Below are 13,137 nucleotides of genomic sequence, written 5' to 3'. Positions count from 1 at the left end.
CAACCATGAATAGTTGCAAAAAGTTTTGCCTAAGACAGTACCGTATACATAATATATAAAAACACAGCATGCCTAGTAAAAGCATAGCGTTAGAATAGATTATGCTCAATAAAATGTAAAATAGTTTCTCGCCGAGCAGTTTTCATACGAGTATATAATGTAGTATAATGTGAATAAATTTGCATCACTGAAACTTTGTTCCAGGATGGCAGTGTAAAGCAGGCATCCCCGCCCTGTGTTTAAATTTTTGTATGAAATATTACTAAATGAGAAACATGATGAAAGAAAAACATTTGATGCTAGAAATGTACCCGATAATGTTCATTTTGGGCTTTCAGAGGAATGGACGTATTTGGTACCCCATAGATACCTTCTAGATCTCCTTCAAGTCTTGCCTCCCGATCCCAAGCAAAAACTGAAATGACATCTCTCGCAAACAAAATATTCAATGAGCCCGATAAGTTTCCACTCCACCATTTTGAGTGCCGTGTTACAAATTTGTACACATTGTGGTAATATTTTGATAGTAGGTATCTCTCCAATGTAGCATTGAATAGAATAATTGAATTGTTCGATTTGGAATATGGAAGTGTTTCCACCGCAAATTATTTCTTCCATTGACGGGAGGGTAACGCTAAATGTTATCGAGTTGTGATGACCAATATACGCATCATTTAAATATCTCTTGTTTCGTTTGTGTACATCACCGGTCATTTTTACTCAATGGACGGAAGCGTAAATACTTGTGCGTCGGATTCACACTCCATGCTTCTTCCACAACTGCCCCCTCGAACGTTCCTTCGGGCGACAACAGTTTCGCTCGCCCTCTTCCTCCCTCTCTCTCCCCTCGCGCCAGTGCACATCATTATCACTGAAAATCAGGCAATGCGATAGATCTGCGCGAAACCCGTCCCGGAAGGCCTTGACGGACTACCAAGAGCAGAGTCGACTGTTTGCTTGCGAAGACCTGCTGCAACGACATCGCGACGATTCCCCAACCTCCCTAAAGTCCCGACTTGGCACTAGCAGACTATTTCCTATTCCCAAAGGTGTAATCCTCCCTCAAAGGACACCACCATGGGACCGTAAGTGACGTCAAAGAAGCTTGCACGCGTACCCTTAATAACCTTCCGGAATCCGCCTGCCAGGGAGCCTTCGAGTCTTGAAAAAATCGCTGAAAAAGTGTTTAGACGCTCAAGGGATGTGCTTTGAAGAATTTTGAGGCATTGTCGCAGTATCTGATACAAATCTATTTTTCAGAAACGTTTTCCCGATACTTTTTATACAAAACGAGTATGTTCTTATTGACTGACGGTTATCGGTCAATAAGAACATTATACCGCTATACCGCTATCGGATGATTCAGCTGTAGTATTACTTTTCTGTTAGAACTAATTTTGTGTCCTTAAGTTAATTTTATGGACAGGCTCCTTACAGCCACATGTGTTCGGCGACGGCTGACAGGAGAAAATATTCCTTCCCAATGGCCATTCGATGACCTCCTGCTTTCCCTGTTTGTCCGTTTCATGATTATCCGCGCTTTGCGTGTTATCTCATGCGCTCCCTATTGGTCTGGAAAACCGTTCTCTGGACTCGATCGGTTAATGGCATTGCTCATGATTCTAATTCAATGCATAATTACCGATCCGAAGTCCAACCTGTCTTGCTACCAATGACCTATCCATTCGGGATTTTGAGGGCGGAGGTCAAAGGCCGACACCAGAGTCCAGCCTGGCCGAGAGGCAAAGACACCTCCCCTCATCCTCCCCGCAAAGGCTTCGACGCCCCCCGCATTCCGAGGGACACGCACCGTGTGTGCGGTACACCGACTTGCGCGCACCCCCGCGCCTCCACCCCCCTTCCCGTCGCCATGACGGCACCACATCCAAAACAGCGCAAACGAGTCCCTTCGCCGTAGTGCACCTTTCACCCCGCCCCGGGTGCCCTCAGCTGCGGCGCCTTTCACGCGCGGCGCGACTCCTCTTCTTCTTAAGGAGGGCACGTGACCTCCCGCCCCCATTGGGCGACCCCCCCCCCCCCCGCTTCGACCCACGCCCGAAGGCGTCCCTTTTCCCCGAGGAGAGTATAAAAGGCGACAGCCCGCACTTCATCGAGGGCACACCTGAGACTACTTACTCGGCGAGCACCACTAGCTGACCTTCCCGCAGACAATCCCATACGCACCATGAGGGCACTGGTAAGCGCCTTCAGCCGATAGGCGGAACTGCAATACTTTTTCTTGTCACCAGCGGATTGTTAACACGCGCGGTATCTTTCCCTTATCCGTGAAGTTCTATTTCCTTAGAAAAGACTCGTGTAGCTTCCAAACTTTACGATTGCCCGTCAGGCGTCGAAGTTCGATGTCCTGTGCTTTTGAAGTACTTGCATGAATTAGTAAACATTTACAGTAGTTGAATTTATGGTCGAAAGACTTTCAATCCCGTAGATATTTATGCAAATATTAGTGACTTTGCAATCGTAATATTGGGAAACATCATTCATTTAATAATTACAATCCATAGCATGCCGTTTCACTCAAGCTTTTAGGTTCGAGTTCCAAATGCTAATTTACATGATGGAACAGTCGCTAAGGGTTAATGCCGAGGACAGCAACTCTTTTCAGTGTAAGTTCACCAATTTACCTTTTCAAGGGTACATGGAGAATCCTAGATTTTTGGGTATCCTTGCTGCACTTGTGCCTTCCGCAGGGGGAGGGCCTTGATGACCCTGCCCTCCCGATTAAGCACTGATACATATCCTCAATGTAGACATTTACCTCCGACTATTCTCCGTTCAATTGCCACTATTCTCAAGGAAATAGCAACAATCAAAACTCTTAAAACCCGCTCTAAGTAATATTAAATACATGGTAATTGGATTTGTTGATAAATAATTACTTCTTAATACGAGAAGTGTACCCCAGAAAATGTATTGATCTATTTCAATCAATTCGTACGCTCCACACGAATCTGAGAGGCAGTTAGCCAAAACTTGCGATGGATTTCTTTTCAATTACGTAAGAATTAGTGCGATGCCATTTAAATATAGATACGCATGCATACGGCTCAAACACATAAAATATAGTAAACGCAAGTGATTTGATAATGGGTGTAAATATTATACAATTAAATCAGAAGTTAACGAATGTATTTTATGCTTCCATCTAAAGGCTACCTTGGTAATATTGTAGTAGCTGTTTGTATATTGGCGAAGGGTGGAACCGAAATAGACCCGCCATCTCGAAGTTTGATCATGAACGCCTTTTAAAATCGGAGGGTTAATTCCATCTCATGAAACCAATTGGTTTTGATCAAGGAGTAGAAAACTTAATAGAAGGCAACTCGGTAAGCGACTCGGCGTACTCCAACATGCCACCCAATTACACAACTCTTGAGGCTACGATGGGTTTTCACAAGCGTGTGAATATGCAGAGGAATTTCATACATTTCGGTAGTTGTTTGAATGAAGCAATTTGAGCTATTGACCGGTCAGCAGGACATTCTCATGCACGCACGCACTACAGCGTTCAGGCGTCCGTGATTGTGCATGCGAAAACTTGATTAACATACGATGCAGTACTATCATCACAGATAAATTCAACATTTAGAGATATCACGAATTTAAATAATTGAGGGCCGTTTACACGACTGTTGCAGCCACAAATAATGCAAGGTTGAAAGCATGAAGTGTCAATTCTATTATCCTTGAGGAAGTATAAATCAAAACATTTCAAAGGGTGACACCTGGGAGGCAACATAGCTTTAGGGCACTGGAGTATGCACGTGCCAATCGATTTCTTCATCCTTATTTGTGCTAACTTACTGCGAAATTATAAGCCGGTCCCTTAGATGCATGATAAAAATTCATTTCAGACGGTGTTTCAAGATTTGCTGGGTGTAATTTTCAGAGTCAAGGTTCTCTTGAAGGTTCAAAATCAAGAATTATGTCGATAAGTCTCATGATCGGTCCAACTTAATCGTAGCAAACATCTGGCTTGCATTCCGGCCAGAGTTTCTCATGATGGCAATTACATGTGTCAAATGATAGTTTTGGTGCTCCCCCCGGTGGTGTGTGGTGCATTGGTCCCCCTCTCTCCTATTGCAGTTGCTTATCCTCGCCACCGCAGTCGCAGTAGCCAGCGCCCAGTTCCCCGGAGGCGCCCGGAGATTCCCCGCTCCCCCCTTCCGCCCACCCCCGCCGCCTCCCGCCAGGATCGCCGGCCCCCCCGTGTTGGCACCGCTGGCGAAGTACCCCTCCAACGTCATTCCGATCGTGCGCCAGAGCCAGGACGTGGGATTCGACGGAACTTTCCAGTACAGGTGAGCAGGTGGATGGGGGAGGGGACTATTTTCCTCGAGAAATGCGTTCCCATCTCAAAGACTTCTTTCTGCATGATTCTACGTCATGTAGTGTGCCTGTTTATATTTCCATATCTCAATGACAACAACATATTTTAACGTATGCAATGAGACCGGTAAGGATTTTATTTTTCTCTACGTCAGATTGTTTCTTTCGCTGTAAGTTTCGAAGGATATTGACTGAAACTATCGAGCAGCCCACACAAAGCCCAAATGCGAGGTTACAAAATGTAAACGTTTACCAACCTGCTATGTGATATTATCAGCTCACCGATATTAATTCACTTACAATGGCCTTAGAATGTAGTTAAAATATGTAGAATTATTAAAAAGTTTAAGTCTCCAAACACGAACAAGATAATCCTTCCAAGACATAAATTTAACTAGTACACACCTCCCGATAGTATTTGTGGCAGAAAACATGTATGGCTGGGGAAAAATTAAACAGTGCGAATTTTTGGTGAATTTTGAATTAATCTTCCGCCTTTCAGCTGCGGCTTCGCTTCAGCGGGAAAAACGAGAGAGATGATTTACTCCCCGGTTATTTATCACTTTCACAACCGCTTTCTGGCATTACGGCAATGTTGACTTGCTTCTGGACCACCTTTGGGGTTTGCTTTGAAAGCATCAATGACGGGAACAATGAGAAAGAACCCGGTGGCGCATTGGTTTTTAAATGCCATGACGATGTGTCTCCATAGCTCCAGGAAGAGCAACTAGTCTATGCAACAACTTCTACGCTCCAAACGAAAGAAAATAATTCACTGTGGTAACATCTTGACGCAAACATGTTCTGTGCATATTTCTTCGAGATTTAAAATCATTAATTTTACTCGGGTTGGAAATCTTCCTTTGAGGCCTAGGGTTCATGTACAATTGTATGCGGGAACAAAAATACAATAAGTCACTCCGCTAGTAGTAAGAGTAGTTTTTATGGGAGGCGATCGACAGCTAAGGCCATTTACCCCATTATTTAGATGGATGGGAAAGGATGAAGGGTGGAGAGAAACCCGGCGTCGGCATTAGCTTACTCTTGTCGAAAGGCGACGCCAAGGGGTCCGCAGTTTAACGTTCCATCCAACGGACGTCGTACTCACTCAAAATGCTCTGAATAAGGCACCTCAAGTAGGGACCGGGAAACTACTGAAAAATGTTTTCTATCTCCAGGATTTGAACCCGGGCTCTCTCGATGGGAAGCCTGTACGTTAGCCACCGCAACATTCCGGTCCCCCTCATTACTATGCACTATTGTCGGGCAGTGAGAACTGTCAACGGAATTTAAGACCCAATATTTGTAGGAATTATATGAAACTTTAGAAATGATGTAGAAGAATTTCAGTGGAGCGTGGGATATCAAATTGGCATTACACAATCTACCTTCAAGTACCATTGACGCTAACCATCTCTGTTAAACTTTAGAACTCCAAAATTACTCTCCTGATGTCAAAGTATACGAACTAAGTGAATTCCTTTTAAAGTAGTCTACAAGTCAACGAAAACGCTGAAAATGAATATTTGGCAAACTTCAAACCATAAGAGTATATTATCAAAGAAAATGAATCAGTTACTTCTCATGACATCGTATTAAATCTTCAATTTAACTGGAAGTTACTACGCTCTTAACTAATATTAAGATGCGCGTTGGAGTATTTTCTACCTAACACAATGATGTATTGATTTTTGTACGCTGATGCATTAAACATAAAATATCCAAATCAAACCCCTACTATACTTTGGTTCCAACGTCAATGAGACCAACATAAATCTTGATGCTTCGGCACTACTTGAAAAAACTCTCGAATTTATTTGTGGGACGACTGGACAGAGACTTATTCAGAGAAATACACATATAAGATTCTTGAATAGACGGAAAGCTGGGTAACAACATATTCCACGGATGAAATATGACCGATCTCCTTCCAGTTACGAGACCGCCAACGGAATAACGGTCGAGGAGAAGGGGTATCTCAAGAACGCCGGCGTCAAGGACCAGGAGGCGCAGGTGGTCGAGGGCTCCTTCTCATACCCCGGCCCTGACGGCAGGCCCTTGACCGTCAGATACTACGCGGACGAGACAGGGTTCCACGCCGAGGGAGACCATCTGCCCGTGCCCGTCAAGGCGTAGTCCGAGCGCCGCCCGAAAGGCAATTGAGACGCTCTGCACCCCTCGTTGATGTAAACGGCGGGTAAACTTCCCACCCACCTGCAAACAACTGCTGTACTCTGCAAAATAAATCTAAGCTAATGTGAAGTAGTTGCTACTGTTTCAATTTATTACCCAAAATACGGCCCAACTATGGCGTTTTATAATGCATTACACAGTAAGGGAAGCTTGGAGTATTCTGACTCCCGCTTGTTGCCCGGGACTCGAAATAAAAATGATTCAATTCGAGCAATAAATTCTTGGGTCCGATGTGGCAATTGTGGGCGTATGGTGCAAGGTAAGAAAGAGTACCCTGCTCTGCAAGTTACACTGCCTTATCCCTTATTATTTCACCCTTGTGGTCGCAGACACCAATTTTGATTGAAGATGATATCTCAGTGTCGATGGAAAGTCAGACATTACCATAATCACCGGCATTCTATTGGTCAAGGTAAGTTTTGGATTTTTTTCCTTGCACTCCTTACAAACCACACCCTAACATACGAGATAAAAGTAAGCCATCTTCAACCCCCATCCGCCATTCCGCCTAACATGCCTATTCTATTTTTGATTAAGGATTCAGGAGGTTCAGATGATATACATACATATACATAACACAGGTTCGCGGAATTCCTCCGCGTTGGAATCATGGTGATAGTGACGTTTCGCCCTCCTCCATAGCAGGCGATCTGAGGTTAGATAGAATTGGCTTCGGCCTGCCTAGAGGACACCAAGAGGTGTGAAAGCGAAACGGCCCCATCAACGGGATACCAACGCGGAAGATACTAGGAAACTGCGTCATTCACGTCTATTCTATTCCTGTCCCTTCCTCGTTTGCCCAAAGATCTCTCCTCTATCGCAGCCTAACATATCATTCCCATTCAAAACGCCTTCGACAAGAATCGCAAAATCCTTAGGATTACTCACGGTGGTTCTCTCTCCTCTCCCACCATACCTGGCACTTCCTCGTTTGTTGCTCTTTCAATCCACTTCACTTTCTCCATCCTTCTCCACACCCACATTTCAAATGACTCCAATCTACGCCTATCATCCTCCTTTAATGATCATGATTCCGCTCCGTACATAACTACGCACCATATCAAAGTTTTAACGAGCCATTTTTGGACATCCTTACTCAACGTCCATGTCATTAGGTCTCAATTTCGCCCAATTAAAGACCTATATCTATCGTAAAGCCCCTCCTCCTTGTGAAAGCCTATCCAGTGTAATTCTTCTCCTTACGTCCCTACTACTTTGAGCATTTTCTTCCAACACACTTTCAAGATAGGTAAACTGTTTCGCTCGCACTAGTGTGTGAACTCTTTTTCAAATTTTGCCTTGGATTACCTTCTGTGGGAAAACTAAATTACCCTTGTTCTATTTACATTTAATCCCATCCAATGCCTATTGGACAGACTTTTCAATGAGCTCAACACTGCTTACAATGCCTTGCCTGACTGGCAAACTAGAGCTTGATCATCTGCAAAACCTAACTGATTTTATTAATAGTCCTCCAACTTCATTTCTATCTCAAGTTTTTTCCAAGCCTCATTCTTATTCCTCCACGTTTTAAAGTACACGTGATAATGGACAATCCTGCCTCACTCCTCTTCCCAACACTTCCCACTCGTAGGAAATTAACCCTTCTCCGACATAATTCCCGGCGAAAGTCATCCCTCATCCATTCTACGTATAAGCCCATTAAACTCCTTCCATATGTAACTATCCGATATTAACTCTGAGATTTAAAATCTTTTATTTCCTTCTCTTTTCTGTCGTTGTATTCATCTCTGATCATCTCGATTGGTTACTCTTTCTCCCTTATAGCGTATAGTATGTGAGCGTTGATTATTTCCCATAATTTTTTTTCCAATTTCAATTGGACGATGATGGTTTTGATTTTTGTAATATATAGTCTGTTAATCTTTCTTTTGAACTCATCTATAAACTTTTTCAATGCTTCTATGACGATTACTTTTGATTATATAAAAATCATTAATGATCTCATCCCGTTCGTTGCTAGAGGTACCAATCATTCCTTTCATTTTTAAACTTGGCGTGACATTGCTGTTGACGCCTTAATGATTTCTTATCATCCGTGCTATGCCACCCAGGTTCCGATTTGAATTTCATTAATTACTTGGAATTAAATTGCTAATAGCTTAGCGCTTAATGCCGATAATTTCAGTGTTGCCGAGTATGCTTAAAATTATAAAACATGAACCAAAACAAGAATTTTAAGTTAATTAAATCTCATTTTTAAAAAACCTATTTCAAAAAGGTTGTAATAAATCTGTGTCACCGTTCCAATGGATAACTACATCTCATTTACAATAATCATGTCTCCATCTGTGCTTTGGATAAATTTATTCAACATTAGTCCGAAAACAGCGCATTTTTTGGACTTTATATCGGAATATTAACCAATGGTCACATACAAACACCCAAGCCCTAGTTAGAGGAAAACCCACCTAGGCGGGAGTCGAACCCACGACCCTTGGAATGGCAGACGAGGGCATTACCCCGCCAACGGTCGGCAAAGCGATAATATTACGCGAGTTTATTTTTTATGCTACGCAAATTAAAGAGTTAGTACGGATTTGTTTCTTTTACATCAGATGAACTTGAATATTTAACCATGAACAATTTTTATTATTGTCTTTGAAAAACTTTCCATTCGATACAACGCTTCACGTTTACAAGCGAATAGAGACGCACAAAGATTAGGTAAAACTATTGACTACAACTAAACTAAAAACTAACTACAAGACGTAGCTATAGTTGAATGTCTGTAATTGGAACTGAAAGCTGGTTGCACTCTGAGATAAAACAAACATAAACACAATTACCAACCCGAAGGTCGGTTTGTAAGGTGATGGCAGAGTTCAACAAGTGCTAAGTCTGATACGGTTGTGAGAGTCACACATAAGCAGTGCAATAAGGGGGCCAGTTCGTTTCCCTGCGTCGCCTATGGTTTCCCAGGAAGATCGGATACCAGAAATGTCACACAGCTCGGGTGAAGCTGAGGGTGCCCTGAGAGGCATGCCAAGAAATCGAACCTGGGCCCTCCGATCAGCTGTCCAAACCTCTGCCAATGGACTACCGTATCCCTATTCACCGAAATATCTGTATGAATATTATTTCCAAAATCGGTGCACAGAAAATTAAAATTAGTCTGGGGCCGAGTCGTAATTGCAGTCAAACTCGAAGACTGTCGTAATTGACGTGATCTTTCCAGAAACTGAAAGAACTTTCGACAAAAAGCATCACAGAACGCTACTCACAACCCCTAACGCCTACGTCATGCATAAAAATATACAGTACTAGGTTATATCAAAGGCTTTTTTAAATTCCGCGTGCAAAATTGCGAACCGAACAACGAATTGTCAAAAGTCAGTTGAGTCAGACGGTTGAGTTGTAATGCTTTGGCAAAATGCGAAAGCTCTCCTGAAGTAACATGGAAGTATCTAGGAGGGTGCTGGACCTTTTTTTTATTAGGTAATCTACCGTTTAAGGTAAGTTTTTGGATGGACACAGCTACTAAATAAATATTTTGTTACTCCTGCTAAATAAATATTTTGTTACTACTATCTATATCCAGCATCCTACTCTATACATCAGGTCCTTCTTAATCTCTGAGTACCTTCTTCCTCCCTTCATCCCGTCCAACATCCCTATTCTGTTCCTTCCCTTTCATCGTTTGCCTAACATTCTCCCCTCTACAGTCTTCAACATCCCACTGCCGGTCAACACCCCCTTCATCCACTTTTCCTGCCTCCATAGGATTTCTCCCAACATATCCCTCTCTTCGCCCACCATACCGAGTACTTCCTCATTTGTTTTCTTCTCATTCCATTTTACCTTCTCCATTCTTCTCCACACTCACATTTCAAAAGCCTCCAATCTAAGTCTATTATCCTCCTGCTTACCTGTAAATGACCACGTTTCCGCGCCGTTCATAGCTACGCTCCACATCAAAGTTTTTACGAGTCTTTGCTTAACATCCTTACTCAACGTCCCCGTCATCAACTCCCTCCTCCTTGTGAAAGCCTCTTTGCCTAGCGCAATTCTTTTCCTACTTTGACCGTGTTGGCCCAAAACACTACCGAGATACGTAAACTGTTCTAACTGCTCTAGTTTTTGCCGTCCTTTTTTAATGTTTAGCTTAGCGTTTTTCTTTCTAGAAAATGTTGTTTTATTAATATTGATTCTCATCCCATACCTGTCGCAATGAATTTCCAATTCACTCAGCAATGCTTGCAGCCCCTTTGCTGACTGACACACTAAAGCTTGGTCATCAGCAAACCGAACTGATTTTACGAATTCCCAGCCCACTTTCATTCCTACCTCCAGTTCTTCCCATGCCTCTTTAATCATTTCCTCTGCATACAGGTTGAACAGCAATGGTGATAATGGGCAACCCTGCCTTACACCTCTTCCTAGCACTGCCCATCCGGACTCCCCGTTTCCCACCCGGACCTGAGCAGTCTGAGACATGTACAGGTTGCGGATTAGCCTCCTTTGCCTCCAATCTATTCCTATTTTCTGCAATATTCTCATTAGTTTTTCCCAATTCACTCTATCAAATGCTTTTTGGAAATCTACGAAACAGGCAAATACCTCCTGGTTGTGTTCTATATTCCTCTCGATTAATAATCTCAATTTTGCAAGGGCATCACGCGTACCTCTCCCCTTCCTGAACGTTAACTCATTATCCCCTAAGTAATCATTTGCCCTACCCTCTATACTTTTGTTTATGATCCTGAGAACAACTTTAGCTGCATGGGATATCAAAATTATTGTCCTGTGGTCCTCACATGATGTAGCCTTTACCTTTTTCGGAATAGGAACTAAAACTGATATCACAAAGTCTTCCGGCCAGATTCCTTCCACATAGATACTACGAATCAGCCCATATAGCCTCTTTCTCCCACATTTTCCTAAACATTTCAATAGTCCCGCGGGAATGTTATCCACCCCCACGGCCTTATTTAGTTTCATCTCCCTCTATGCCCTTTATATCTCATCGTTTAGTATGTCTGGACCTTAGCTATCTTCCTCTACGTCATGTTCTAGTCCTTTTCGCATTAACGCTTCCAATAGTGTGTTTTGCGGCTTTCGATTACCCCTTTTTGATACTTTCCCATTTTTCTTTCGATAGTCCTTAGCTCTTTACCATCCTCCATGATTTCCTCTACCGCCTGTTTGAACTCCTTCCTTTTCAATCCATTTAATGCTTCTACATTCCAATTTCTAACTCGCCGCCCCTGCCTTATCTTTTTGAAACGGACGCTACATTTCATAGCAACTAAATTGTGGTCAGAGTCCGCATCCGCTCTCGGGAAGCTGTGCGAATATATCACACTGGTCCTCAAACTGTGTCTAACCAGAATATAATATAGCTGATACATTTTTGAGTCACCTGGTATTTTACATGTGTGCTGAGCTTTAGAAGAGTACAAATTTAGGGTTAGAAAATCCAAAAAAATAAATGGTACATATTTATAGAGATCAATCAGGTAACACAATATCGCACGCAGCTCCAGGGGCCATCAGAACGGACAAGTCTATCAAGCATGGCATGATTATATTCCAAGGGGAGAGACTTTAGTAATAAAATCATGATTTTAGGCCCGATTGAATCCAAGAAGTTTATAAAAGCTTTATGGTAGATGGAAATATGTCTGATTCCCTAAGTGATAATAAAGCTTAAAATGGGAAAAACAGGGATATTATAGGAATAACGTGGATAAACTATGTATACTTAAGCTACCTGATGTGATAAATTTTTATTTCTGGTAGTTATTTGGTGGGTCGTCCAGCGTCCGAAGTAATTTTCCCTATTAAATGCAGGTTGTTGGAGGGCACCCTTAGCGAAAGACGCCCAAAGGTTCATGTTCTATTGATCGTATTTGATGAATGTTATATTCCGCAGGAAGTGCTCTCTAGATGGCTCCCATACAAAATTCTGACCCCGCTCAACCGTTGACTGAACATAAAATTCAAATGCCGAGCGTTGGAGTGTTGGAGTGCCAACGTACTAGTCAGGTCAGGTATGGCCCGACTCGTCAGAACCTTTCGTGATGGACATTTGAATTCATTACGCCATCTTTGTTTTATTATGAGCATAAATTTTCTTAAATATGAGACAAACCGCGATGCCGGCGGTAGTTCTTAAACTCTGGCTATGATGTCGACGCCACTTCAGGAAGAAAATTCTCAACTGCGCTAGGTGGTGGAACGGCGTCTTTTATGGATAAAATCCACTAGTTGTTGCTCCCACTTATTTTTTCCATGCATCGTGAATTCACGCCTAAATATCATCACTCGAGATAAACTGGGCTAAATTGCATCAACCAAGACTTTAATTACATAACCCAGTGTGGAATAAATTAGGACCTTATTCCTGTACCACCCTTTTTTTCCACGCTTGATTACGCATATAAAGACTTGGTGAATGCAGCTGTGTTCAGTTTATACCGAATCTTGACCTCCCCAAACGTTAAAACACGTTGCATGAAATAATATAAGTGGGCAGTGGGCATGGCCGATTTCATCTACACTGTATATGCTCTGGAAATATATTAAACAGATTCAGGTGAGTTGTAGTGGAAGTTTGTCGTTATGAAAAGAGAT

At 42.6% G+C, this 13,137-nt stretch overlaps 1 protein-coding gene across 1 annotated transcript; it reads left to right on the top strand.

Annotated features, from left to right (window-relative positions):
- The first annotated feature begins 2,134 nt into the window (after positions 1-2,134).
- On the top strand, positions 2,135-6,604 carry LOC139689271 (endocuticle structural glycoprotein SgAbd-2-like). Its single transcript, XM_071586317.1, has 3 exons — positions 2,135-2,197; positions 4,105-4,319; positions 6,282-6,604. The coding sequence occupies exons 1-3, from the start codon at positions 2,186-2,188 to the stop codon at positions 6,481-6,483; spliced, it is 429 nt and encodes a 142-aa protein (XP_071442418.1). The 5' UTR covers positions 2,135-2,185; the 3' UTR covers positions 6,484-6,604.
- Positions 6,605-13,137: the final 6,533 nt, after the last annotated feature.

Source organism: Hetaerina americana, unplaced genomic scaffold, assembly GCF_022747635.1.
Source record: "Hetaerina americana unplaced genomic scaffold, ioHetAmer1.1.p SCAF_22, whole genome shotgun sequence".
Taxonomy (NCBI): domain Eukaryota; kingdom Metazoa; phylum Arthropoda; class Insecta; order Odonata; family Calopterygidae; genus Hetaerina; species Hetaerina americana.
The sequence above is the reverse complement of the archived record's forward strand: the minus strand, read 5'-3'. Positions and strand labels throughout refer to the sequence as shown.